Source organism: Anarrhichthys ocellatus, unplaced genomic scaffold (genome assembly GCF_004355925.1).
Source record: "Anarrhichthys ocellatus isolate YVR2014 unplaced genomic scaffold, GSC_Weel_1.0 scaffold11, whole genome shotgun sequence".
In the NCBI taxonomy this organism is placed as follows: domain Eukaryota; kingdom Metazoa; phylum Chordata; class Actinopteri; order Perciformes; family Anarhichadidae; genus Anarrhichthys; species Anarrhichthys ocellatus.
The window spans coordinates 2,727,353-2,753,668 of NW_022280041.1; the positions used below are offsets into that span (position 1 = coordinate 2,727,353).

At 42.8% G+C, this 26,316-nt stretch overlaps 3 protein-coding genes across 3 annotated transcripts; all 3 read right to left on the reverse strand.

Moving 5' to 3' along the window:
* Nucleotides 1-5: 5 nt before the first annotated feature.
* Nucleotides 6-3,462, reverse strand: LOC116385495 (E3 ubiquitin-protein ligase TRIM39). The gene is made up of 6 exons (XM_031851004.1): nucleotides 2,331-3,462; nucleotides 1,810-1,905; nucleotides 1,469-1,699; nucleotides 1,076-1,223; nucleotides 962-988; nucleotides 6-866 (listed from the first exon to the last, which is right to left on the reverse strand). Exons 1-6 carry the CDS (start codon nucleotides 3,294-3,296, stop codon nucleotides 313-315), a joined length of 2,022 nt encoding a protein of 673 aa, XP_031706864.1. The 5' UTR covers nucleotides 3,297-3,462; the 3' UTR covers nucleotides 6-312.
* Nucleotides 3,463-5,174: 1,712 nt separating this feature from the next.
* btr12 (bloodthirsty-related gene family, member 12) lies at nucleotides 5,175-12,863 on the reverse strand. Its single transcript, XM_031850655.1, has 8 exons — nucleotides 12,816-12,863; nucleotides 11,389-11,879; nucleotides 10,955-11,146; nucleotides 10,651-10,746; nucleotides 8,858-9,091; nucleotides 7,739-7,886; nucleotides 7,101-7,127; nucleotides 5,175-6,580 (listed from the first exon to the last, which is right to left on the reverse strand). The coding sequence occupies exons 1-8, from the start codon at nucleotides 12,820-12,822 to the stop codon at nucleotides 6,042-6,044; spliced, it is 1,734 nt and encodes a 577-aa protein (XP_031706515.1). The 5' UTR covers nucleotides 12,823-12,863; the 3' UTR covers nucleotides 5,175-6,041.
* A 714-nt stretch (nucleotides 12,864-13,577) lies between these two features.
* On the reverse strand, nucleotides 13,578-18,680 carry LOC116385704 (E3 ubiquitin-protein ligase TRIM39-like). Its single transcript, XM_031851385.1, has 7 exons — nucleotides 18,499-18,680; nucleotides 17,266-17,843; nucleotides 16,834-16,929; nucleotides 15,783-16,016; nucleotides 15,426-15,573; nucleotides 14,665-14,691; nucleotides 13,578-14,525 (listed from the first exon to the last, which is right to left on the reverse strand). Exons 2-7 carry the CDS (start codon nucleotides 17,839-17,841, stop codon nucleotides 13,978-13,980), a joined length of 1,629 nt encoding a protein of 542 aa, XP_031707245.1. The 5' UTR covers nucleotides 17,842-17,843; nucleotides 18,499-18,680; the 3' UTR covers nucleotides 13,578-13,977.
* Nucleotides 18,681-26,316: the final 7,636 nt, after the last annotated feature.

Genomic DNA, 26,316 nt, shown 5'->3' on the forward strand with positions numbered 1-26,316 from the left:
ACAAATTCTTGATCATAACACACCAAACATTTATGCTAAGCTAAGCTAACCGCCTGCTAGTTCTATATATTTAGTATACAGGCATGAGAGTGGAAATGATCGTATCTTAACCTCGGCAAGAAAGTCAATACGCATTTTTCCCCCAAAAACTTAAAGGCTTCCATGAGCTGAATACATTAACTGCACCATTAATATAGTTCTTAAACTACCATACAGATAATAAATATACAAATAACATTAGAAGAAACAGAAAATATGTTTTACTTTCATGAGTGTTTTTCTTTTGTGCTCTTTTTACTGTCAAACTTGTCCTTAGCTTTGCTTGATCACACTTTTCTCATTCACCGGACTAATCGCGATGGTATCGGAGGCTTTGTCGCAGCAGTAGAGGTAGAAAAAGGGCAAGATCTTCTCCCTGAATGTATCTTTGAAAGTGTAAATGTGGGTCCAAGCCTTCACATCATAAAAGGACACTTGCCCCTCCTCGTAGTCCACGTACACACCCACTCGCTTGGGCTTGGGGTCGAGGGGGAGCAGTATCGGTGGGGATGTTGATGCCCGGTACCCCTGGCCTTTCTTCATGGCCAGAGCCCAGTAGCCCTGCGTAGTGCTTACAGAGATCCGGCCCTTTCTGTTGACAGAAGACCTGGCCACGCCCATGTACCAGTCGTCCTTGTCCCCCACCTGGACCTCCCAGTAATGTCTCCCCGAGGTGAAGCCCTCACGGCCCATGACGATGACCACTGTGTCGAAGCGCTCGGGGTTTTCCGGGAGGTCCTGCCATGCGCCCAGGTGTCTCACCTGATGTCTGTCCTGAGAAAGCTGCAACCAGGGGTTGGCTGAGTCAGGGTCCAGAGTGATGTCCACTGCAGAGACACGAGACATGACGAGGGATTTAGTTTGTGGAAGAGTTTCAAGATGATTAAAAATATCAAACCAAATGCAAAAAACAAAGGTTTACCTGTATATTTCAGGATCTTCTTGATCTCTGTCAAAGAAACAACAAAATAAACAAAATCAAATCAAACTGAAAAAGTATCAAATACATATTGGAAGGATATAATTGAAATCATACCACTTTCAGCCAGTTTGCCGATCATTTCATGTAGCGTAGCCTCCAGTTTGGCCATTGATCTCCGGATCATACCTACACACATGTCAGTGGGAACGCTGGTCTCAGACCAGTCTTTGACAGACGGAGGAGTGCTAAGGGCTGGGAAGCTCTATGGAGAGATTGAGCACAAGACATGACAACGGCATGTCCACAATTTTATTTGAAAAAAGAGGACATTTTGTAAGTGAAGGTAAAAACAACTACAAGTAGTTACTCTCCTCTTTGCATTGAAAAGCTAGAATGGAAACTATGTAGATGTTAACGGTCCCAAACATCTCAATCATGGATGGATTGGAACCTGAAATTGATTATTTAGCTTTAAAGCGCTCCTTTAAAATCAAAGCGCTCTCTCACCTTCAAGAAGTGAATGTGGTCGGTCCGAGCCACGTTTTCCAAGTCGGTGTTCCTCCTCTTCAGCTCAGCGATCTCCTGCTCCAGTTCAGCGACAAGGCCCTCGGCCCACCTCTCCGTCTGCCGCTGCTTCTCCTCTATCGCCAAAACCAGCTCGGCCTGGGTCTTCTGGATGGAGCGCACCAGCTCTGAGGCCACCTGCGTGCTTTCCTCCACCTCTCTCTGAGCGCTGGCCTTAATCAATTCAGTCAAAATACTGTGTTGAATAATAATCATATGAATTTATTTATTGGCGGTATTAGACTTCTAGTGTACCGGCAAGCTCCGTGACAACAGTGTCTCACTTTGTTTTGTTCCAGAGAGTGTTTGATCTCCTCCACCTTCTTCACTCTGTCCTGGATCATCTGCTGGACGTCTATTTCTGTCTTCTTCAGCTGCGCCTGCACAACATCATTCACATTCACACATTCAAGGCCGATGACAGGCATACACATGCTAATCTTTGCTTTTACAGTCATCATTCTAGTCCTGGTTTTAGAGTCAAAAGCATGCGGCAAGTCCAGTGGAGCTTTCTGATATGAATATTAGACAACTGCCCATGTGCTGCCTATGATCTTCCAAACATAAAATAAAGTTGCGTGTCACTATTGAACCAAAGGTTCATGAGTGCAATTAGATTTAATTTAAAGGTTCAAATGTGTTAAGCCTTTCTTTGACAAGAATATTGTGGTTTATTAAAATGTCTTTGAAATTAAATTGAATTAAATTAAATACAAATTTGAGAAAGATGTAAATCCATCAATTTGATTGGAACTTTAAAAAGTGGGCGGGCATAGAATGTAACTGCGGCTCCTCCCGCTCCCACCTTTTTCTCCATCCATTCTCTCTCCACAGGGACCGTGTAGTGCGCCCGGTGGTCCGTCTCTGTGCAGAGCACGCACACACAGGTCTGATCCCTCTTACAGAAGAGCTCCAGGAGCCGCTCGTGCTTGGGACACATCCTGTCCTCCATGTTGGCGACCGGCTCTATCAGCTTGTGCTTGGTGAACCTGGCGCCGTGGGATTTCAGGTGCTCCTCGCAGTAGGAGGTGAGACACACCAGGCAGGACTTGACCGCCTTGGGCCTGCCGTCCCCCAGGCAAATGTCACAGTATACCTCCTCCCAGAGGGGAGGCAGGAGTGAAGGGGAGGGAGGTGGGGGTGAGGTTTGAGGAGATGAAGAAGCGGGGCTCTGAGGTGAAGGTGGGGGTGATGTTCGGGGCAGCGGAGGCAGAGGAGGCCCCTGGGCTGTGGCTTGGGGTGGCGGTGGCGCAAAGGTTTTGGGTGCTGACACAGAGGGGATCAGAGGTGGTAACTCCTCTGGAAGAGGCTTTTTCTCTCCTGGTTTCTCCCTCTTTCTCCTCTCCTCCTCTTGCTTCTGCTTCAGCTCCTCCAGAAGATGCTGCTTCTGATCTTTCTCCAAAAGCCTCTCCTCATCCTCCTTTTTACTTCTCTCCATCGTCCACTTCCTGTCTCTCTCGTCTTCTTCCTCCTCCTCGCGCTCCCTTTCCTCCACACTTCTAACCCTGATCTCCTTGAACTGATCCGCAATTTCCCTCAGGACCGTGTTGATGCAAATATCGGGCCTTTTGTAGAAGGACTTTTTACACATAGGGCACTGGTACAAAGGGCTGGTTTTCCAGTATCCCAGGATGCAGCCCTGGCAGAAGTTGTGCCCGCAGGGGATGGACACGGGGTTGGTGAAGACGTCCAGACAGATGGAGCAGTGAACCTGCTCTTCGGAAAGGTTCCCAGTGGTGGCCATTCCTGCACGGCGGAGAGGCAGGGTCATTTTCAGCGCAAGCAACCAGGCTCTGAACGGGGCATCAAACCTGCTGTGATATTGAGGTCGCTCGGGTTAGATGGCGTGATGTCATTCGAGGTCATTTTCATGCAATTTTACGAAGCAAAGCATGACGGGACTCATTTATTGTTACAAATTCAAGCCAAATAATGTGAAGATGTTGTCGACACATTTCATTTATCTTTTTGTAATAAATGAGCCCTTGTGAGTCTAAGGTGAGTGTTGTTTATGTTTGTTTTTATTAATATATTTTCTGTTTGCCACTGTTTTTCCTGAGGTAATTTTAAAGATGTTACATTGAATCTACTTCTAATGACAATTATGTTTTCTTTCCTCACTCTCTTTTCTGAATCGTCTTATTTGATTTACAAGTATATAAATAAACATGTCAGTGCTCTCTGGTGGAATCACTGTGCAATAGCAACTCTGTTTTTAAAGTTACCTCAAATGTTTTGCCATTTTACTACAAATATTTGTATCGGTCGACAAAGACACCAGTTCCAATATATTTGTGATAAGCTGATAACATTGGCTACCACAATTGATTTTGCGTTGTTACAAACATTCTGGATCTTTTTAAAGAAGACGTTTGGTCTTTACTTGAGCTTGAGCTAAATATATCGTGTTGTTTGATTACTTTAAAGGCAACGTGTCAGTGAGTTTGACTTTTAACACAAGCAGCTCTCTGCTTGAGGCCTCGGTATTCAAAGCAGACGGGATTAACATCTTTCCAAAAATATTGCTCTAGTCAGCGACTTGTCTTGCAGTGCTTCCCCTGCTCTTAATCAGGATTATTTTGACATACAAACAGCTCATGCCTCAAAGACTACAAACTTGTACCTCAATTTAAGTCTTTTTTTCAAACTGAGTTCAACATAAAAATATTTTTAAAAATCCTTTCCTTAGATCACAGCTCTTAAGCAGCCAAACTGTAATAAATGCAAATACAACCAACAATCCCCTGAGAGACATACTGGTGCACAGAGAAGCAGATGTGACGGTAAAGACATGAAAACGCAGGAGACGACAGAAAAACAGAGACATGGGGACACTCACCAGAGAGCAGCTGCCTCAATGCTCTGCTGTGCACTGACACATGAGACGGGCTGTAACCACTGCCACCACCAACTACCCCCCTCTAACACACACACACACACACACCTAAGACCCAAAATATACCCCCTCCCTCCCTCTCCTTTTACCCCAGATACAGATTTATACCCCCTGGCCAAGGCCCTCACAGGACGACTGGCTTTACCCGTTAGAGAACCAGCAGTCTAAAGAAGTTTCAAGTTGATGAAGCTCATTATGTTTCACTTCTGCTAAGAGTTGCAGTCAGTGTTGATCTTTTATGGCCTGTAATAGGTTTCGATATAATTCTTCGACATACCGGTTTGGAGGTTCACAAAAGTCACAAATTAGTGACATAAACACTGGCACTTTCTTGCTCTGTATCTATTTGTTCGGTCATATATTTTTTTATTTTTGGAGTGATAAGTTGCCGACTGGAGCCGACCTATCAGACATTTTAATTGAGGAAAAAGTGCATTAAAATGTGTTAAGCAGCCGTTTATCTTAGCTTAGCATGTGAACATAACCATGTTGATTAGTCCAGCTTTAAAGGCAGAATGACAAGGATTTATTGTGACATCAAATTCAAAGTTGGCCCCTCCCCCCCAGCTGAACGTCACCAGAAGTGCACGCCCCCTTTACTGCAGTTAAAGTTACTGTTTCTCAGCGTGTGAAAGCCGACCTCAGATTCCCTCTCGTTTTAGAACGAGCTTTGTCCACCTGGTGTTAGAAACAAGCTTAGAGACAAATCCAACATGAGTAAGAGTAAAAAAAACATGTGAACTTCTCTATTTGTTGGGTGACGAATCATCTTTAATGAACAAGTTCAGATTGGTAGTACAAAAGAACACATTTTATATATAAATACAGAACATACTTTTATGGTCCTTGAAACAATCCTGGATCATAAAGTAAAAATAAAATGCTAATTAAAAACAATATCAGAGTCCTGTAGTATGTAAAAGTCTCTCATTTGGTTCCCCAGGCCGGCTTAAACATCTAGACAGTGAAAGTACATCTATTTAACTTCATTTCTTTAATCTGTAACGTTTCTAAAGCCTTATAACAAAGACTTACACAGTAAGGAACTTGCCAGCAGTAGAGCATTACTCAAACTCAACTCGGAACAACCTTGTCTCGTCCTTCACATGTTTTTACATCATTTATTTTATATACAACTTGAGATAAGTACAGTACAGTATGACTGAACTATTGGCTACTTTTGGAGTAAACAAATTGTCAATATTTCTCTGTAATAGGCCAGTCAATAAAGAACCACCCATGTTACAGGACATTTTGGTTTCCTCTGATCCAAACGCACACTTCTTTCCTTGTATTGCTTTGAAACGATCGGCGGCCATTAAAGGATTTGTGCTGAGCCTGGTTTTACTTGATAAAATGCAATAACATGCCCATAAAGTACGAGTATGTGTTTTAATGGTTAGTATTGATATGCAAAATGACATGCTTTGTTTTTAATTCATTATATTGAAAGGTGTTTGAGGTAAAGGGCTTTTCAAGCAAGTCGTTGGCCGGATGATTGGGAAGGAAGACCGAATAATGGACAAAATTAGCTGTTCAAAAATGTCTGCACTTTTCAGCAAATTTTAGTTGACCTACAGATGTCGTAAACGTCGAATGTTTGCTGACTGACCGTCAGTCTCAGGTGTGTTTGACGGAGGATATAACGAGAGGCGAAGAGTTCTTCCCGTCCTGGTGGAGACAGGGGCTGAAGATCGGGTACAGTTTCTCGTTGAAGGTATCCATGAAGGTGTAGAGATGCAGACGCGCCTTCACATCATAGAACGAAATCTGGCCTCCTTCATAATCCAGGAAGACCCCCACTTTAATGGGTTGGGACGGCAGCAGTAGAGGCAGGCGGATCGATGCCAAAGCCTTCACCTCGGCGTTCTTCAGCCACAGGCACCAGTACCCGCCCTCGGGGCTCAGCTTGATCTCGCCCTTGCGGCGGGCCAAGGCGCTGGCCATGCCCAGCGTCCAGGCCGTCTTGCGCCCCATGTCCACCTCCCAGTAGTGTCGCCCGGAGCTGAGACCCTCTCGGCCCAGGACGAAGAGGGCGGGGTTGAAGCGTTTCGGGCCCTCGGAGTGGACGGTCTTCCGCTCTTCGTATCTCACCTGGCGGCCGTCATCGGACACAACCAGGTTCCTCTGAGCCGTGACAGGGTCCAAGATCACCTCACCTGGACAGAATAAGAGGCTCATTATATCAATGACTTTTCTACTCTTCCGATGTCCCTGTTATGGTTTAATTTCTTTATTTGATTATTTGTACGGAACTGCACCCAAAAAAAGGGAGAAGTACTTAGATCCTTTACTTAAATAAAAGTACTTAACTATAGCTTTAGAACACACATGATAAAGTACTTTCTTCTGAAATGCTATAGTGGAGTAGAAATGTAAGGTACCATAAATTGATAATACTCAAGTAAAGTAAAAGTACCTTCAAGATTGTACTAGACAGTAACTTAATATACACTGCATAATGGTGCCAGTGACATTTACCCTCTTTAACTGGCTATAAACCTCTGGATTGAGCTCAACTGTGCTGTGAAGAAAGGGCGTCCTCTTGTGGACTATTGGGAGAACTGAACATTTTGAGTTTTGGTCACACTGCTCATGATTGTCAAACACTTCTGTTTTCTTCTAAAATCTCTCAAGAGTCCCCAAAGTGCTGCTCACCAAATATAAAGTGTTACTCACTTGAATAGTTCTGGACCTTCCGGAGCTCTGAGAGAGAGGGAGAGAGAGAGAGAGAGAGAGAGAGAGAGAGAGAGAGAGAGAATTCATTCTTCTAAAGAGCCAAAGTCAAAGCAGATGGCACGTGTGGGTGGTAAACATGTAGCTCTCATCCAGAGCCGTAAACACTGGAGACATGTGCTGCTGTCAGTCATCTCTCCATTGATTTGAGGCGGTGGTGAACTGTGGCATCAACACCATCTCCATCTGTCCGACCATCTTGTATGTGTGAAATGTGTGAGTGTGTGTGGGGGGGCGGGGGGATGTGCTGTTGCAAAGATGAGTCACATATCTATTTCAAAGGACTCGTACAGTGACCTATATTTGGATTTCGCACAGGAAGTGTGTTTGATATAAGACAATGAGGGTGCAATTGTAGCTACCGAAATATGACTCTTATTTTGAAAACACACAGTATATCACTATGAGCATTTGGAAGACTTTCATTTTCCAAATCATCACAAATCAGTGCAAGTTAACACAGGGGATGGACAAAACAATAGGAACACTTAACAATGCAATCCAGTGCTACGATGTGAAGCTTATGGATGTTTAGTTATTGTTGTTTTAACAAAATAAAATTGAAGTAAATCGTTTATCACCTTTGCCGTAGAGTCTCTTGAGCTCTTCCTGGAGCTTGTCCACGAGGCTGCTGACCGAGGAGCGGATGGTTCCCAGGTAGAGGTCAGTGTTGATGCTGACCGCCGACCAATCAGTGGGCTCGGCTGGGGGGGACAGGGTCGACAGGTTCTACAGGAAATGGGAGCGCAAGGTGAAGTGAATTTAAAATGGAATGATCCCTCAGGGGAAATAAAGTATTTGCAGTGGAAAAAACCCACTAAATATGATTTCTATGGGGTAAACAATCTTGACAGTGAGCAGATGTATCTGTATAAATCAAAGTAGAGCAGCAGCTTTAAATCAGAGGAGTTACAGATCCAGAACAGTGAATGTATTTGTCTGCATATACTCTCAACATGTGTGGCTGTGGGCCTTTGCTTCCTCTCACACTTATCTGGGAACTTCAAAGACGTCTTTCATGAGAGGAAAATCAACATTTTATCTCCATAAACAGTCCAGGGTAAATGCACCAGGGGGAACTTCCATAACAGCTGGCTCTGTTCAGGGAGGCTTTTGATGCAACTGCCAACCATGCAGGACTGCTGGATAATTGGCAGTGTCGAAAGTATGTGGATGAATAATGATTGTAGAAAAATAGGATTTAAAAAATTATATATTGTTCCAGTCTGCTTTTAACATTATTAATAAGAGTATAAAGTCTGTTATGGTGGAATATCAGCAGCAGCTAGGATACAGTATCTTTAGGATTTTAACTAATTAGCTCCCTTGCTGTCCTAAATGCATATTAAGTGTTTTGTGTATGTAGGCTGCACGCTGGAAGACTGAATAATTAAGTAATACTTAATATGCCAGCATGCATTTTTAAAATCGCACTTGGGTCATGGTCTTGATTTCAAATATTGATCGTTTAAGCTATGCACCAAAAGCTGGAGGAAAGAAAAGTGGGACATTTGTGGAGGGTGGTGCAAGTGATGCTCTGGTAACAAATGTTATTATTTACAAATTTTAGAAATTCATCTTTTGATGAAATGTATATATATTTTGGACATATTTGGAATTTGTTCTACAATCACAGCTAAATCTGAACATATTTGATCTTCCAAAACTCAAAAGCGGGACGTCCAACATGTAATTACTACCTGCATGAAGGCCACTTTGTCCTGCGTCTGTGTGTAGGCCTCCAGCTCGTTGCTCTTCCTCCTCAGCTGGCTGAGCTCGTTCTCCAAACCCCGGGCCAGTTCCTGAGCGTGACGCTCGGCCTCGCGCTGCCTCGTGGCGATCAGCTCCACCAGCTCCGCCTGACTCTGCTCCACCAGGCGCTGCAGCTCCGCGTACACCTGCCAGCTCTCCTCCAACTCCCTCTGAGAGCTGGTCTGCAGCGGAGGGGGGGACACAATGGAGAGGAATGTGAATATGTGGGGTTAGTAAGGCTGCAGGTTCAAACACATTTAAGTTGTCTGTACACATTAAGGGCAGGTTGGAAGAAGTACAGTCTGTGAAAACAGTTGTCTTCTTTTTATAGTGTGAGGAAAGAAACCCTGATGATGTCACAGTGATGTCATCGCAGAGTGGGCTTGGAGACTACAGATTTACTTTCCTGTTTATCATGTTTAATTTCAACTGTATGTAATCCGTTGTATTACTTGGCTCTTTTTAAATCCTACGTATGAATGTCTTTTTATATCCTCTTGTGTGTTTGTTTTGACGTCTTATGAATCACTTTGAAAAGCCTTGTTGTTGAGGGTGTGATCAAAATAAACTCGCCACGCCTTAAGGTCCACATTTTTTCCATGTCTGTTACAGGGTTAGGCCTAAAATAAAAACATCAAAACCAATTAGAGTCCAACTAATTGTTTAAGTAAAGACACAGCTCGTTTTCATGCCTTGTTTCCTGATTGATTTAAAGAGGTTTGTGTTTTTTTTCATTTGTTCATTAATATAAAGTTTATTTTGCTTACTCACATGCATGAATACAATTTAAAAAAATCCAGTGAGGCATCATTGTCTTTATCTCCAAGTCTGTCATGCACATGTGCAGAGTGTTTGTACAGTAAACACACACACACACACACACACACACACACACACACACACACACCCTGATATTCAACCCTCTGGTAACTTAATCCTCATTGTATTTTTTCAAAAGTAGATACAAATGTCACCAAACAGGAAACCAAGAGCAGCACTGAACCTGGAAAATGATTCTTATGGAAAACCATTCAAAACCTCAATAACATTTCTGCCATTTTACAACTACAATTACAATCCTTTCATTTATACGAACAAAAGCAGCGTGATCCTGCGTGTTGTAATCTGTGGTGCTGGAGGGAGTGTTTCCTGTCATGAGTCACAGACAGGGTGTGGGAAACTAAAGGTAAGCGTGTAAACGCTGGTCACACCGGTCGGACAGCCTCAGACATGGATCTGAGTCTGTAGACGCAAGAGACAAACAAATGTTTGCATTCGCAAGATGTGGCCAATGTCGTCACCAAACCTGTTGCTGCTTTTCCATCAAAGCAAAAGGTAAATCTGCAGCGCGGTGGGTGAGTTATCATCCCATCCGCAGATGTGTGTTCCTGCCAAAGGGCCCTCGAGAAATCGGCCAGCTCACGTGCTTTGCCCAGATCAGAGAGCAAATAAAGCTTTACATGAGAGCAGACTGGGCAAATATTTAACATGCACCAGGTGAGGGAAAGCACAACAGCCTGCCGGATCAACGCACTTTAAAACACATGACCTGCATGTTCAAAATGGCACAAAGTGCTGATTCAATCTAAATCATAAGACTGAAAATAACAATTGGATATTGGTCTGTCAGTGTCATCCTGTGATGTATTATCTAATTTGTCAATACTATCTAGAATAATAGATATTGAGAGCGATCAATTCTCTGTCAGAAAAACATTGTTGGTATCTGTTTTGGACTCACCTTGATGACTTTGATGGATTGTTTGATCTCCTCCAGCTTCTTGGCTCTCTCCTTGATCAAATGCTTGACCTCCGACTTCTTCTTAACCAGATTACTCTGCGAGAAGAAAATCAGGATTGTGGCTCACTGAAATCAATATTCACACGGCTTTAGAGCATGAAAGTCACCTGACAGTGAGGCTTTCATCAGGTGCGTTTAAGGCAGGACACAGAATCACAACCCATTCACATCAAGCCCACCAATCAATCAGAAAGTTAGTTGTGAACACCAATACATTGTATTAAATTAAGACCTAAATGCTCACCATCTTCTTCTTCCACTCGTGGTCAATGGAGACGATGTCGTGGGACTTGTGCGTGGACTCGGCGCAGGCCGTGCAGATGGCGGCGTGGTCCGAGCGGCAGTAGACCTCCAGAAGACGCTCGTGTTTCTTACAGATCTTCTCCTCCAGGTGGAAAGTGGGTTCGATCAGACGATGGGATATCAGGGACTTCACCTGGGAGAAGGGGAGCCATGCATTTAAATGGAGCAAATGTAGGCAGCGGGGTATTTGAACCAGGAAGCTCTGAGATAATGATAGGAATCTAAATTATATGGTGCAGTTATCAAGTAGAACAATTTCACAATATAAGACAAAATGAAATGATAACAGAAGGCAACAAAGAAAGGCATTGCCAAAGAGAAAGAAAACAGATATATATTATCTTGCAATAATCCCAAAGAAGAGTACAAACTGACCTTTCTATGATGTCTGAGGTGGGCCTCACAGAACGATCCAGGGCAGTTCACACAAGACTTGAGGGCCTTCACCTTCCTTCCGATGCAGGCATCACAGGGAACCTCCCCAGCCCGGGCGAACTCCCCGTTGTCAGACCCTTGGGAGCCCCCGTGGCTCGTAGCTGAGCTAAGGTTCAGTGTGGACCCCCGTGAGGCTCCACCGGCTCCCGAGGCTCCCACGGCCCCTCCAGCTCCTTCGGCCAGCAACAGCCCCTGGAACTGGGAGGAGATTTCCGCAAGGACCCTGTTGACGCTCATCTCTGGCCTCTTGTGGTAGCTCTTCTTGCACATGGGACACAGGAACTTCTTGCTGTGGTTCCAGTAGCCCTGCAGGCAGGCCTTGCAGAAGCTGTGGCCGCACGGCGTGGAGATGGGCTCCACGAACACCTCTAGACAGATGGAGCAGGTGAACTGGTCCTCAGAGAGGACACCGCCTCCTGGAGAGCTTATGCCTGGAAGAAAGAGGGAAGGAGACACACGGTATAGATTAGATGCACAATTCATGGCAGGGTGACGAGCCATGTAGACGTTGCCCCTACTGATATAGAAAAACATGATTTCATATATTACTAAAACCAGGTTATTGTTTGCGCAAAACAGACATTTTGAGGGCGAAGCACAACGGTGACACTGACAAACAGTTGATGTGACGAAAGCATGAATTAAAGTAAAAACACTTTGTTTTACTGCGAGAGAAAAAGGGCTGAGGATATGTGGTGTTTGTGTCTGACTAATGGGTCAAAGGTCAGTGTGTGCACAGCTACAATCTGCTGCAGTTCCTTTGGCGCTACAATTAGGTCATAAAGAGTCACAGAGGAGAAGGGGGGGGGGGGGTTGAGCACCAGAGAGAACACAAAGTCTCTTCACACGAGCGGGAAGTGTATTTAACAGCGTCACTGTGTCCAGAGAGGTGTGAAACTATCTGAGGAATGCAGAAACTCAGGACCATCTACCTCACAGCAGCGTACTGCTTCAGGTTTACAAGAAAACACAACTCCCTCCGGAGTTTACCCCAAACAACCAATGCTACCATTGCTTTTGGCATCTTTAATCAGGCTTAAATGGCTCATTTTTCATTTAACGCAAAAGGACAAGATATCACATGATTATTCATAAATGTAAACATATCAGCTAGTGGAGCATCATTTCAGGACATTAAGTCAAGTAAAATAACATGTTGTCCTATGCAAACAAACACATCACTCGGCTGTAAGTTTTACACTGTTTTAATGTAAATAACTTTGTTTCACACTGTCTGTTTGCCACTCTTCTACTACACATATGTGGCACACTACACAGAAAACTGTTCTCAACTAAACACATCATGTCCTACAGTCAAAAAGAAGAGGTAGCCACTGATATTAATGTGAGATAAAGTTAGAACTTACTCTGCATGTTTTCCTCTGACGTGCAGTCCTTCACTTCACGCACTCTGCTGTGAATCACACACACCGACAGGTGCTGCACTCTTCCTGAAACTTGAAGTGGCCCTCCCACTCCCGGTGTGACACACCCGAACGTTCACACATGCCCTCCCCTTGTTATCACACTCTGATTTCAACGACTCTGCGCTGCAGATATAGAAAAAGCCTGAAACGCCAGGACGTCCTGTGCTGTTCTTACTCCAGGTCTCTCCCTGTAAAGACTGACAAGTATCAGTGGGTTTAAGCTTAATGGCTGGTGTGGAAATAAGATAGCAGTTGTAGGTGAGCTAAAATGTTTTGCTGTTGTCAAATGCAGTTTCTAGACATGTGTACGGGGTCATAAATTCCCTTTACTCACCTTATTTATGACTGATGAGTGTCACTGATATTAGCGTCTTGATGTGAAAGAAAACACTTATTCTTCTTGGGTAATATGTTTTTAACTGAAAGTAAATTTTTATTTTAAATTGAAATAAACAGCACCATGTGTTGATTACTTGTAGTCACTTTATTTATGAAGTCCCTAAACATTCATCTGGTAATATTCATGAATTTTACAACTGTACATTTTACATAAAATGTAAGACAAATTCTTTGTTCGTTTTAAAAGGGTATATATATATATATATATATATATATATATATATATATATAAAAAATCCCACAGATCGATGGAATCAGTGGGACAAATAAAAGGCAAAACAAACTACTCACAAACACCAGAAGTCATGTGAATTGACTTTGCATGTAAAAGGCAGTTAAAACTACCAGGAAACATGCAACCCCACATACACAATAGTTACAAAATATGACACAAAAATCCAACAATACCTAAAACTAAACTCCCTTTATGTTTCAGTTATATTTGTGTTTCAATTTTTATTGCATTGGCTTAAAATCTAAATGTATACAGTACATTTGTCATAATGCCTTTAGTAAACGGTCTATTATAACACCTCATTATAGCTGGAAATATATCAATGTCACCAAAATCCGGTCTATGGAAATAAAACATAAACACCAGCAGACACCGCTGCTCATGGATAAAACATGCAATAACTCAACTCTGTATGTCTATTTCTGGTTACATATTGATTCCTGTGATTTGCTCAGCACGATCACTTTTTCATCTTGTAAAGTACACCGTCATAAGTTTCAGAGGAGCAGCCTCTTTCTTTGCTATCGCCAAACACGGATCAAATATGGGGTAAACTTTGCCCGTAAAGTTGCACTTAGTGAAGGTGAAGATGAGAGTCTTAGCCTCCGCGTCGAAGAAGGCCACCCGGCTCTCCTCGTAATCCACAAACACCCCCACCCTCTGGGGATGGGAAGACAACGTCAAGGGGAATGGATTCTGCCTGCACACGAAATACTGCCTTCCATCCCTGTGAGCTACAGTCCACAAGCCGTTCTCCGGAGAGGGAGTTATGTGTCCGCTCCTCCTCAATGTGTTCGAAGCGACCCCCAGCACCCAGTTGGATTTCTCCTTCACCCCGACCTCCCAGTAGTGTCTGCCCGTGCTCAGACCACGTGTCCCGACAGCAAATGTGGTTTCTGTGAACCTCGCCAGGTTTGTTGGAACTTTCTGCTTCTTTGCAGACTGTCTGACTTCTTTGCCGTCTTCAGAGACGGTGAGCCAGGGCCCTGCGGTGTCGGGGTCGATGGTGATGTCCTCTGTTAGAGTAGACGACCAGATGTGAGGATTAGATGTTAATGACAATCTTATCATGAGATGAAACTCTAAGGTCTCGAAAGATTTTATGTTGAATTTATATTAAAAAAACATCCAATTTAAAAGTAAGAAGTGACAAACCTGCAAATATCTGCACTTTCTTAAACTCTGCGGGGGAAGATCATAATTAGTAAAGTGATACATGATGCTATTAATGTGTTCAATGGTGAATGACAGCTCAATTCATCAAATCACCTTGAAGTGATGAACTCATCTTTAGCAACAACATAGTTATCATTGTTTTTTCAATGTGTTTTCATCAAGCAATGTTCCGCTCATCAGACAGAGTCAGATATATTTAGCAACAAATGTGATCAATCATTTATTCATTTCTAATGTTGACATTTTAAACAGAGTGCAGGGAAGGCACATCCAAAAACTCGGTTGGAAACACAAACTGAAGGCAAAAGTCAGACAAAGTATCAGCGCCGCACTCCGCTAACGAAGAAGTGACACAAACGCATTCATCACTCTGGTGGTCGTGATCTGTGTGATTGAAAGTCGATCTACTCCCAGACTGGACCAATCAGAGCAGAGCTGTGTGATACGGTTTAGGAAACAATTATGGCAAAAACATCAGGATAAATATAGTTCACAGGCACATTTTGCATCGAATACATAAAAAAGTCAAATACAAGAAGTGTGAATCACATAAATTATCCAGAAGAAACAACTGTCATTAATATACATCAATTAAAGTAGAAAACAGTAAGATATTACTTGCCTAAAAGGATAAGCGACCAAATCAACCACCTGAGTAATAAATGTGTCGTTTGATTCGATGGATACCTAACAATTCCTGATGGAAGGCTCTTAGATGTTCGTCTTTGCTTCGAACTTACCGTTGGCTGACTGTTCTCTAATTTCCAGGTCGATGAACTCTCTTGCCTCGATCAAAGACGTCTGTATGTAGCCCAAGAAATCCACTTCATGAACGGGGATGCTCGTCCAGTCCTTGGTTGATGGGAGTTTGTAGGCGTTGTTGAATGCCTGTTGAATGGGAAACAGAAACAATGTTGTCATTGGCTGTTAACTTGCGACACGTGATCATGCTGTAATTATCAAGCGTATACGCTAACATGCTACATGCTAAACGAGAGCATGTTTAACATCCAACAGTTGTTAATGTTGTTGTGTTAGCATGCTTATGTATAGTCGATACGTATATGATTATTACAGAAGATGATTCCTGCACCGACCTCCAGGAGCGTGATATGGTCTTCAATGTGTGGGAGCTGCTGCAGCTCAACACCTTTCTTCTCCAGTTCGTCGATTTCCCGCCTCAGCTCTTTGACGAGCTCTTCAAACCTCTTCTGTTCGGCATCATTTCTCGCCTCCATCTTTTCTATGAGCTCTGTGTGGGTGTCCTGGATTGACTCAATCACAGACATGAACACCTGAACACTCGCCGCAATTTCTTTCTTTGCATTCTCCTAAAAGTCAAAACATGTCATCATTAAAACTTGTATATAAACAGTGGACGTGTATGATCACATTGTACAGGACAAGCTAGGAGTTGTGTGTCAGATCTACTCTGTGTACCATGTGGTCAAAAGATAAGAAAACATCTTCCACCATTGATATTAAAGTCAATGCAATTTATTAACAAAAGTTTAATGAAAGAGTTTCTGAACTGATCCGATTTGTGAAATAAAAAGGCAAGCAATAAAAACTAAAAAAGCAACGGTCCAGAGAAATAATTACAAAAATGTCCAACGAGCATTAACTAAGACTAGAACAGGCAAATTGTCAAATAAAAACAAATAGCAGTCAAACATGTTGGAATATTGAAATAAGTTGAATTTGCAGTCCGAATACAATAAATAGAGGATATTTTGATGCAAAATATGTAGTTGGACTGATCAAAATGTTTATGATTAATTGTTGAAGAGTGTCTGTTGAAGAGTTTTTCTTGATGTTATCCAGAAAAATAAACAGGTAAGCATATAAATGAGGCTCCAGTGTATAAATGTATATATTGTGCTCAATACAAATATAATTTGTATTTAGCAAATTTTCATTTTGAAAGGAAGCAAATGTTTATTTGGGAGCATTTCTTTGTGTGAATGAGACTCTCAGGTGTGGCGAGTGGGGGATTAATCAAAGCTGATCACTAACAGGTGTGCGCTTGAGTTAAGGCAGGTGTGCAGAGCTGATGAAGAGGAGCTGGTTTGTGCTGCCTGTAACACTCGGACTGTCTGTCCCACAGAGTTTAGGAGCCTTCTGACAGTGTGTTGACTTTGAACTCACCTCTGTTTGTTTCTTTGAATAATTGATTTCTTCGATCCTTTTTTTCCGATCCTGTATCATCAGCTCCACTTCTCTCTCTTTCCTCTTGCTCTGAGTCTGGGAGGGAAATGAAAACATTAGTTGCAGTAGAAACACTTCTATCTAGAGTAAGCACATGCATTTAGTTTTTACACACACTACCACAACTTATAAAGCCTTTAAATGGTTATTTGTTATGCTGTGATGCACTCTTTCCACCCTGTCATTATCAACGTACGCAACAATACCACAGCTGTAAGACAGTGAAATGATCAAATGGTATAATTAGGTAACCTTAACTATAGCGCTCAGTTAAAGGTTGCTGCAAGAAACTGAAAACCTTTAACTATGACCTGTACGTTTTTTTTCTGCACAAAAACCAAAGTAACAAAATATGAAACTGTGTTTTATCACCATTTTTTGCTGCGACGCAGCGTCTGCCGTCACAATTGTGTGCCCTCTGTGGTCGGTCTGAGCACAAATCCGACATATGAACTTATCCTCCTGCTTACAATACAGCTCCAGGATCTTCTCATGATTCGTACATATCCTGTCTTCCAGGTTCCTAACTGGTTGAATCAGCTTATGTCTGCTCAGGGCTGCTGCGGTCTTGTGAGGCTCCAGGTGACTCTCACAGTAAGACGCCATACACACCAGGCAGGACTTTGTGGCCTTTACTTTCACACCCGTGCAGACATCACAGGCCACTTCACCGGCTTTGGCCTTGTGGGCTTTACCGCCCCTCACTGTGCCTGCATTTGTGTTTTTATGGTGATTGACAAACACTTGGAAGGAGTTGTTGACCTGCAGCTCAGGTCTCTTGTGAAACGGTTCCTTGCACACGGGACAGAGAGACGTCTCAGATCCGTTCCAGCACTTTTCAATGCAGAGCTTGCAGAAGTTGTGTCCACACGGAGTCGAGACTGGGTCAGTGTAAAGCTCCAGACACACGGAACAACTGAAGCGTTGGTTGTCTAGCCCGTGGGCCATGTCTGAAACCAGAGTGAAACCTATTCTCAATGACTGACAGCAACAAACAGAAACTGGGCTACTGTAGACAACATATTCATTAACATATTCCGTATCTGCCAGTAGATTCCTCTAAGTGCTACACCTTTCATATCAAAGAAAGTCTGACACATTCACCTTGGTATGGGGAAATCACTCTCATCCCTCAACAGGTTTAATGTTGAGGGACGAGTTAAAAATAGACTTCTACACACTGATGGTATAAGGAAGCGCAAATGATGGTAGTAGGAGGAAATATTTTGGTAATCGGTGCAAAAGAATGTGTTGCGATAACATTTTTAGGTTTGATAAACCCTTTGAAATATGACCAACTTTGGCAGAAACATTATGCGGGATTTCTAAAACCCATCTGGCACTTGAGTTCACGTTTCAGACCAGAATTGTCATGAACGAAGTGGTTGTTGGTTAGACGTTGACGTTTCCGTACAGAGCAATGAAAAGTGAACCTGCAGCATTCTACCATAGAAGTGTTTGAATTATCCTACGTAATTATCTATCATTAATTGCAAGAATCTCTTACAAATCCAATACATTATCCTTATCTTTTACAGCCTACAGAACGAAAATGCAAAGCCCACATCCCACTCATAGGCTACATTATTAGATATCAAGACATACCTGCTTGTCTCTCGGCTGTTCCTTCAGGTACGACAGGTGTCAGGTATGATCTTTAATCCTATCTGGACTACTGAGTGCAACTGCTGAAACACGATCTGCGATTGGTGTTCTTATTTTGCATGCAACGAATAATTTTCCACCTCCCCTTGAGGCTTTTAAATAGTTTCGTTGGGAGAGTTTGTACTTTCCTGGGCGGTGAGGTTTCCAGTTATCGACAGTCACTTCCTCGTCTGTTCAGAATGATGTAAGCCAACCTCAAAGCTGCTCCGCATGACGTCATGTTAATTCCAATAATTCAAAACTGTCTCGGAGGGCTTTATAAACTAGACAAGCTATGACAAAGTTCTTTAAAAAAAAAAAAAAAAACTCCACAAAAAATGTTTTTAATGGAAAACCAGATTAACGGCGTGTCCGCAATCCAAAATGAAATGCACTTAAACCGGATTAACGGCACACTAAATGTGGTCATTTTTTTACCCAAGTGCACAGTATACTGTGACTGTTAGTGTGCAGTATGAAGTTATTTGGGAGCGTATCTTTGTGTGAATGAGACTCTCAGGTATGGAGAGTGGGGGATTAATCAAGGCAACCCACTAACAGGTGTGTGCATGAGTTAAGGCAGGTGTGCAGAGCTGATAAATACGAGCTGTTCTGTGCGGCGTGGAACATTCTGAATATCCTTCCTCCAGAGTTTAGAAGTGTTGTTGACGGGTTTTCTTTGAGTGATTGATCAGCCTGGAGAAAGCACATGTATTTATTTTTTACAAACACAACCATCACTTGTAAACTTGTTTCATGTCTTCTTGATGGTGTAATACTCTCTGTCCATGACAATGGTATACTTGGGCCCCCCTAACACTAGCAGCCCAAAGACCACGGGGACAGATCTCAATTCTGACTCAATGGTGGCACTAGAACAAGTTGCTGTTGCCCTCCAAAGTTATTGCAATTCAGCCTGAGGGAGACAAGAATGTCTGCACAAAATAACATGTCAATCCATCCAATAGTTGCTGAGACATTTCAGTACGACTGACAGAGCGCCATCCCTAGAACCATGCAGCTTTGTATCATTCAAAATAGTCTAAAGGTGCTCTAGAAAGCCCACGTTACAACACTGAATGATCATGGATGGACTACTGAACAGGTCTAGCCCAAAATGTCAGGGGCCCCCCTGACCTTCATCAACAAAATGTCACCCAATGAGATAAGTACCAACCAGGAAGAGACGTATACATGATTACAAAGAGAGTATAAAGAGATGCAAAACAACTGCAGAGAGACACAAGAGCCCACACACTGACACACAACTAATGAAAAGGGGCATAACAATCAGGAAGATAGTCAAAATTACCACCGAGAAACATAAAACGACTACAAAGAAACACAAAAAGACTAGAAATAGACCGATGCAACTGCAAAGGGACACAAGAGCCCACAAAGTGACTCAACAACTATGAAAAGGGGCAGAACAAAAACAGAGCCACAAAATGACTACAAAGAGACACAAAACCGAAAAAGAGATGCATAGTCACTACAAAGCAACACAAAACGACAAAAAGAGGCTAAACAACGATAAAGTCTTGCTCATGTAGGAGAGGTGTCAGGGCCTTTTGCATGTCTTTACCCAGCATCCCATTGTCTCATAATCCACCCATGTGCATGATTATATAAAATATTTATTTTATTGCCCTTCAAATGTTCTTTTTTTTCAGTGCAATGCAGACTGCAGCATGTGTTGGAAGCTGCATTCCTTCATCTCCACCACTAGTGGGCGGCCTCGGGCTGCCAATGAGGGGACACCGGCTCCACAGACACCTTACAGTCATGTTGCATTTTTTACCCTATGCATGCACAGTGATGCTGTCGTCCATGGCAACGTTTGAGCACAACCCGTAGAACAGGCTGAAATCCTCCAAAAGTGATCACTGTCGAACCGAGACGACGTCCCGATGCAGTTAATGTCATTTTCTTATGATTCTGGACGCCAACTTTGAATGATGACGCTCAAATCCACCACCCATCCGAGCTTTCACGAAGACCGATGTCTTTGCACTGCAGAGGGGGGGTCCTGTTCCAAAAAGAAGGCCGTGTCTGGGTCTCTGAGATGTTATTGATCCTCCTCACCTCCTGCATCTCTCTCTCTCTATCTGTTGCGTGTTATTGATTCTCTTACACGTCTTCATTTTCCTCAGTTCCTATTGAGAAACTGTGCTTCTGTCTTTTTTAACAGTTAATAGTTGAATTTCATTTTACTACCTCTCACAACTTGCCCCAAAAGAAATAACTTTTTATTATTACAATTTTTATTATTGCTGTCAGTCTTACCTGCAAGTGCAACCACAACCTTGCATCGGCTATGATTGCTGCTGTGTGTGTGTGTGTGTGTGTGTGCACGTGGGTGTGCATCTGTGCATGCATGTATCTGTGCATGCATGCTATAATATTCAGTGTAGCCCCACAGATAAACCCACTGCAGAGATTGTGTCGCATGATGTAGTGGAGCTACAGTTTCTTCGAGTGGGGATTCTGCTTTCTCTCCCTGTCGCAGTGTCAGTCAAGGTAAATGTATTCCTCCCTCCTCCCCCCCTTTTCCTCCCCCTTTCTCTCCCTCTCTCTGTCCACCAGCAGCTCCAGCTCTTTTTCACACATCTATCTTTTTTTTTTTTTACTCCCCTTTTGTTCTTTCTGTCTGTTTTTGGTTTTCCATAACCCAATCCAAAGCCTCTCTTTCAGGTTTATAAATAGACGCTATACCCTTCTCTTATTCTCTCCGTTGCTTCCTGTAGTTTCTCCCCTTCCCTGCAATCCAGCACTAGTCTCTGCTGGCAGCTACACTGCGCTGGGTCTTTCCTGTCTCAACCCCCTTTTTCTTCTCTACACACATCTCACTCTCAATATCGTACCTCCATCTCTTTCTCTCTCGTGTTATAATTTGAAGAACTCTTGAGAGAGCCTGCGTATAGGTCTTTCTCCAGAAAATGTAGCTTCAGGTTATGCACTGGCTTTTCTCTCTTCCGCAGCTTCCCTCTCAGATGCAGAAGAAAAACCAATAAGCTCGCTCTGCATATAGTTTCCTCACATCTCAGCATGTTGCTTCCTCTGCGTCCCCCCCCCCTCCCTAGCTCACTCCTCTGTGTCATCCTCCGCCTCCCTCCCTATGCTCTCTGGTTTCTCAGAGAGGGTATCAGTGCTCTCACCTCCTCCAGGGGATTCGGTAGCGCTAGTGAGCATGACAGATAGTCAGTGCGGATAGTGTCACACTCTCTATGTTACTGATAACCTTCGCTGTGCCCCGGCAACCGGAGGACAAAACCCAAAGCTGAAATGATGCCGCCTTGATCTGATCTTGTGGCGTTTTCTCAATGGAGTTAACCGGCAAGCGTGTTGCATTAGCACTCCTAATAACACTGTGAGGCAGTATATTAATCCCCCAGTTGGGTTATTCTGTTTGGGCTTGTAAGGGGAAGTGAGATCAGGCGCCCCATGGTATGGTGTGTCATGCTCAAGGGCACTAAAGCAGAGCAGGTGGACGGGCCTGCAACTGGAAGGTTTCTGAACACTGAACCCTGCGGCTGCTGAATGGTTGTGTAAGAGTAATTGGTGCAGATTGATCATCAGTGACATAACATGCAAATTACATCAGCACCAAAATCATTAACAAGTGATCCGAGTGCATCATTGGCTCATGCCTATTGAATAATAATTGACTCAACCACACAAAGCAAATCCATAAATGCATGAATTTAGGTCATTTAGACCTTGCATAGATAACATAGTTGCACTTTCCTATTAGCCTATTAGCTTAGCTTAGCAAAAAGACTGGAAACGGCAAGCTTGGTTCAAAAGTACATTACATTACATTAGTCATTTAGCAGATGCTTTTATCCAAAGCGACTTACAATAGGTGTATTCATACACTATGTGGCGTATTCAGGCTTGAAGAAATAACCTGTTTACACTGAACTTTAGGGGCAAACAGAACATTTCCCTTTCATCATTGGTACCCATCTACCGAGCATCAGTGATATTGGTGACAAGAGGCACCTGCAAAAAAGCCCAAAGGGTATTAAAAGGGCTATGTAACATGCTAGCACCTTTACCATGGTGAATATTATACTCTCTGAGCATCTGCCTATAATCTATTAGCCTGCTGATGTTAGCATTTATAGCTCAAAGTATTGCTGTGCCTAAGTACACCCTCGCTGAGCTCAATCTTGTTTTCCGAAGCATCAATGAATTGATAGTCTTGATGTTGACCCATCATCTACATGAAGCAGCAGCTTAAAGGTGAGCTTAATGCGTTCCTTGCTCTGCTCAGTGCCGTGACATCCTCTGCATCATGTCGGTCTTAGTCATCACTCTGATGATGCACACTGCTCCAGAAAAGCAAAAAAAAAAAAACGACTATAGCTTCTTGCATTGTTCCCTCCTTTTTTTATTTTTCATTTCAATGTTGAAAATGTTGAAATTCATCACCTCTTGTGCAGGAGAGGATTTTCCCATACACACCAACAGTCTCTTAAGGCTGTTCCTGCATGCCAGTGTAAATGTATTCAGCTGTATGAATGTGAAACAAATCAATACTGGGAAAGCCAAACCGTCCCAGTGTGGTTAATTGATCCACATTTTCTGTGCTGCCGCCAGAAAGAATTTTATTTTTAGCTTAACTTTTTTTTCTTCTTTTAATCATTTAAAAATGAAATGTGTGACTGTATGTACCAGCTCCTGCCTGTTGCGGTGTGTGTGTGTGTGTGTGTGTGTGGTGTCCCTGGATGGGGGAAGTGAATCTTCCTCCAGTGAATTCTTTCACTGTAATATCTGTATCACATCCGTTTCAGGTAATACCTTTTCATGCATCACATGGCCTTTGTTGCCCGTCCGACTCGTATGTATTTCTTGAATGTAACTGAGACATGAAAGCATGTGCAATCGGGGCCAATGTAGGATTTTCTTTAAACCCCATTTTGCTTTAAACGGCTTAAACAGCGAAGCAAGGCACTGCAGCTGAGAGCAACGTTAACCTCTCTCCCTTCAGATGCGATCTGATCTGGTGCCATCGCGTCCGATCTTGTCTCTCCTCGTCGTGATTTGAAATATTCCCCGCGTTTGTCTTAATAAAGACACTGAAGAGCCACGGAGGACAAAAAGGCACGCAGCATGCCTTATCGTCATGTGATCACATGAGACATTTTGAGGCTAAAGATCATGTGGTTCAATAAACATGTGAAATCCCAGCCTTGATATTACAGAGTCAAAAAACAAGGCTGTTGAAAACAATGGTTCTTTCTTGCTGCAGGGCTTCTTTTTGAAGATGAGTGGTGAAATACAAAGATCAAACCAATTCAGGCGGAGGGCAACTAAAAGCTGAATTATCTCAACATCCCCGGCAACTGTTCTCATTTCGTTATTCCTCATCTGAACAATATATATCCAAACAAAAAGACAGACAGGCTATAATTAAAACATTCATAGTCTCTTGAAACAATTGGAAATATTTCTCACTGTGTATGTGCCATGGATTTGTAAAATGATCTTTTTAGCTCCTTGAACAAAGCAGGATGACCTCTGACCTCCTACAGTACAGTATCTCTTTACAGCATTGCTTTATTGATCTTTATTAACTGGGGAACTGATCTTCACGGGTCATTTGTCTGTATTGTATTTTGGTCTAATTAGGCTACTGTCAGGTGCAAGAAAAGGGTATTTTGCTATTAATTATTGATATTTAAGACATGTGTTACTGTTGTCCAATCATCTGTAAACTGACCGTTTGGTAGAGAACATTTTGAGTTGTCCTTGCTTGTGAAAAATCAGTTATCATGGTTGAGCCCTTTAAGCACTCGGTTGAACTGTGTTAGGCTCCCTCAAAAAATACCCAGGGTGCACTGCGTTTTTTTTAGAACACGACCTTTTCAGGCGGGCTTCCCTCCAGGAAGTTAGAGGCAGAAAAATAGCTCTTGGCATGAGGCCTGTTTACGATAATTTTTTTTTATAGTTGCATCATTTTTTGACTGAGTTGACTTTCAGAAAGCTCACAGAACAGAGTGATGTACCGACTTACTTGCTATTTCTATGGTTATTTTTTATGTTTTGCCTGCAAAAGCTTGGAATTAAGACTCTAATTAAGACACTGGAATGAAGTTTCCAGTGTCTTTCCAAAAGGTTTGTCCAGATTGAAATCTAGAGGAGCTACTCTGTCTTATCGTGTTTGAACGGTTAGTAATAGTTTGTAGGAAAAACAAAGGGAGAGGATCCTCATTTCTATCATCTGTGATTTAAAATCTTTGGGGGAAAAAAAAGCTTCATGACATGTGTAATCCTTTTTCTCTAAAATGTACACAAATCTATTTCTATCTGCGAACACTGGAACATGCCAGACCTCTCTGACCCGTGATATGACACCCGCACACACATCCATGTGTGTCAAGGGGATGTGCAAAGACAAAGTGTCCTATTTACCCTCTGCATAATTGAGTGCTCCAAATTCCTAAATTCAAGCAGCGTAATGAAGAAGCCATGTTCTTTGGAGTTATCTGTTTGAACTGGATCAGCACCCAGAGGGGACTAGATTGAAACCAGCTTCTGCAGGGACCCTCAAAGCAATACTAGCGTGCCCTGAAGGGTCCGGGTCGGAGAGATATTCTCCAAGCCAATGGAGCTCTACATGGAATACACCTGCAGAAATGGAAAATATGTGTTTGATTGAAATAAAGTACTTTTTTGTTTTTTGTCCAGGTGGAGAGAAGAAGATCCCTTCATTATTACTCTCAGTGTTTTTGGATGTTTAATGCAAGTCACTGACAAAAGTGTGTAGAGTTCAAAGCAATATGCAGCAAATTTTATTTAGTGCAGAAAACACAGTACAGGGAGTGTTCTTGTGCATTCTCACCTTATAGCCACCATTTCTGAAAGTCCAACAACACATCATAGATTGAAATGCCAAAATACACCGAGGGAATTTATAGCCTAAAACATACAAATATGGATTTCACATGCCTACACAATAAAACAGGTGGGAGGAGTTCACAACCACGCGGGTGTCCACATGAATTATAGAAACGTAATCTAATATATAACCAGCAATAAATAAAGCATCGTGATAGGAGAAGTGATGAGGCAATAAGGAGATTTGGTGGGTTTGTGGGATGGGGCTCTGTCGAGCTTCCTGATTGGCAGATGCCTCCCTGAAAGGACAGTGGCCACTGATTGGCCACTCTGAGAAGGGTAAGCCCGCACCGCAAAATGCCACACCGTGAACGTACAATCATCTCGAACACAAAACTAAAATCCTACTTCGCATGCTTCCTTTTTTTTTTGGTGGCATGGTCATTTCAGCGGGATGCACCGGATATATTCTCCTCCCGGGTTTGCTTGAGTGTCGCTTTCGCGGTGCTACAGACGGCATAACGGGATGTACAAGAACAGATTATCTAAATATACATATATCTATATATAATATATGTGTTTTTTTTGTTCTCTAAAGTATGGCTTTGATGTCATTTCTAGGCTGTAAAAGCTGTGCCCAAGCATCCGAACCAATTACGTTCCACCATCAAGTACATTATATTCTCGTCAAGCATAAATAAGAAGTGGATGTAGATAAACATATACAAGCAGAGGAGGGTATTAAGTCAGCAAGCATGGGTTCGGGGAGACACTGTACAGACACTGAAGTGTATAAATGGGACGTACAAAAGCACTGGCTGCTGTTTGCCAAGCTCTCGTCCGAGGTGACGTCAAGAGGATTTTAAGGAGGATGTGGGGAGTTCACTTAAGCTGTCTTGGACAAACTATACGCGGCTTTTGCTCCCATTCATG

Coding starts and splice junctions, on each gene's coding strand:
- LOC116385495 (XM_031851004.1), bottom strand. CDS start 3,296: ATGACCCTGCCTCTCCGCCGTGCAGGAATGGCCACCACTGGGAACCTT. Junction 1,224..1,468: donor ACCACATTCACTTCTTGAAG/GTGAGAGAGCGC, acceptor ATCTCTCCATAG/AGCTTCCCAGCCCTTAGCAC. Junction 867..961: donor GAAGATCCTGAAATATACAG/GTAAACCTTTGT, acceptor GTGTCTCTGCAG/TGGACATCACTCTGGACCCT.
- btr12 (XM_031850655.1), bottom strand. Junction 9,092..10,650: donor AATCCATCAAAGTCATCAAG/GTGAGTCCAAAA, acceptor CCTCCGCTGCAG/ACCAGCTCTCAGAGGGAGTT. Junction 7,887..8,857: donor ACAAAGTGGCCTTCATGCAG/GTAGTAATTACA, acceptor CATTTCCTGTAG/AACCTGTCGACCCTGTCCCC.
- LOC116385704 (XM_031851385.1), bottom strand. CDS start 17,841: ATGGCCCACGGGCTAGACAACCAACGCTTCAGTTGTTCCGTGTGTCTG. Junction 16,930..17,265: donor CTGCGTCGCAGCAAAAAATG/GTGATAAAACAC, acceptor TTTCCCTCCCAG/ACTCAGAGCAAGAGGAAAGA. Junction 14,526..14,664: donor GAAAGTGCAGATATTTGCAG/GTTTGTCACTTC, acceptor CTACTCTAACAG/AGGACATCACCATCGACCCC.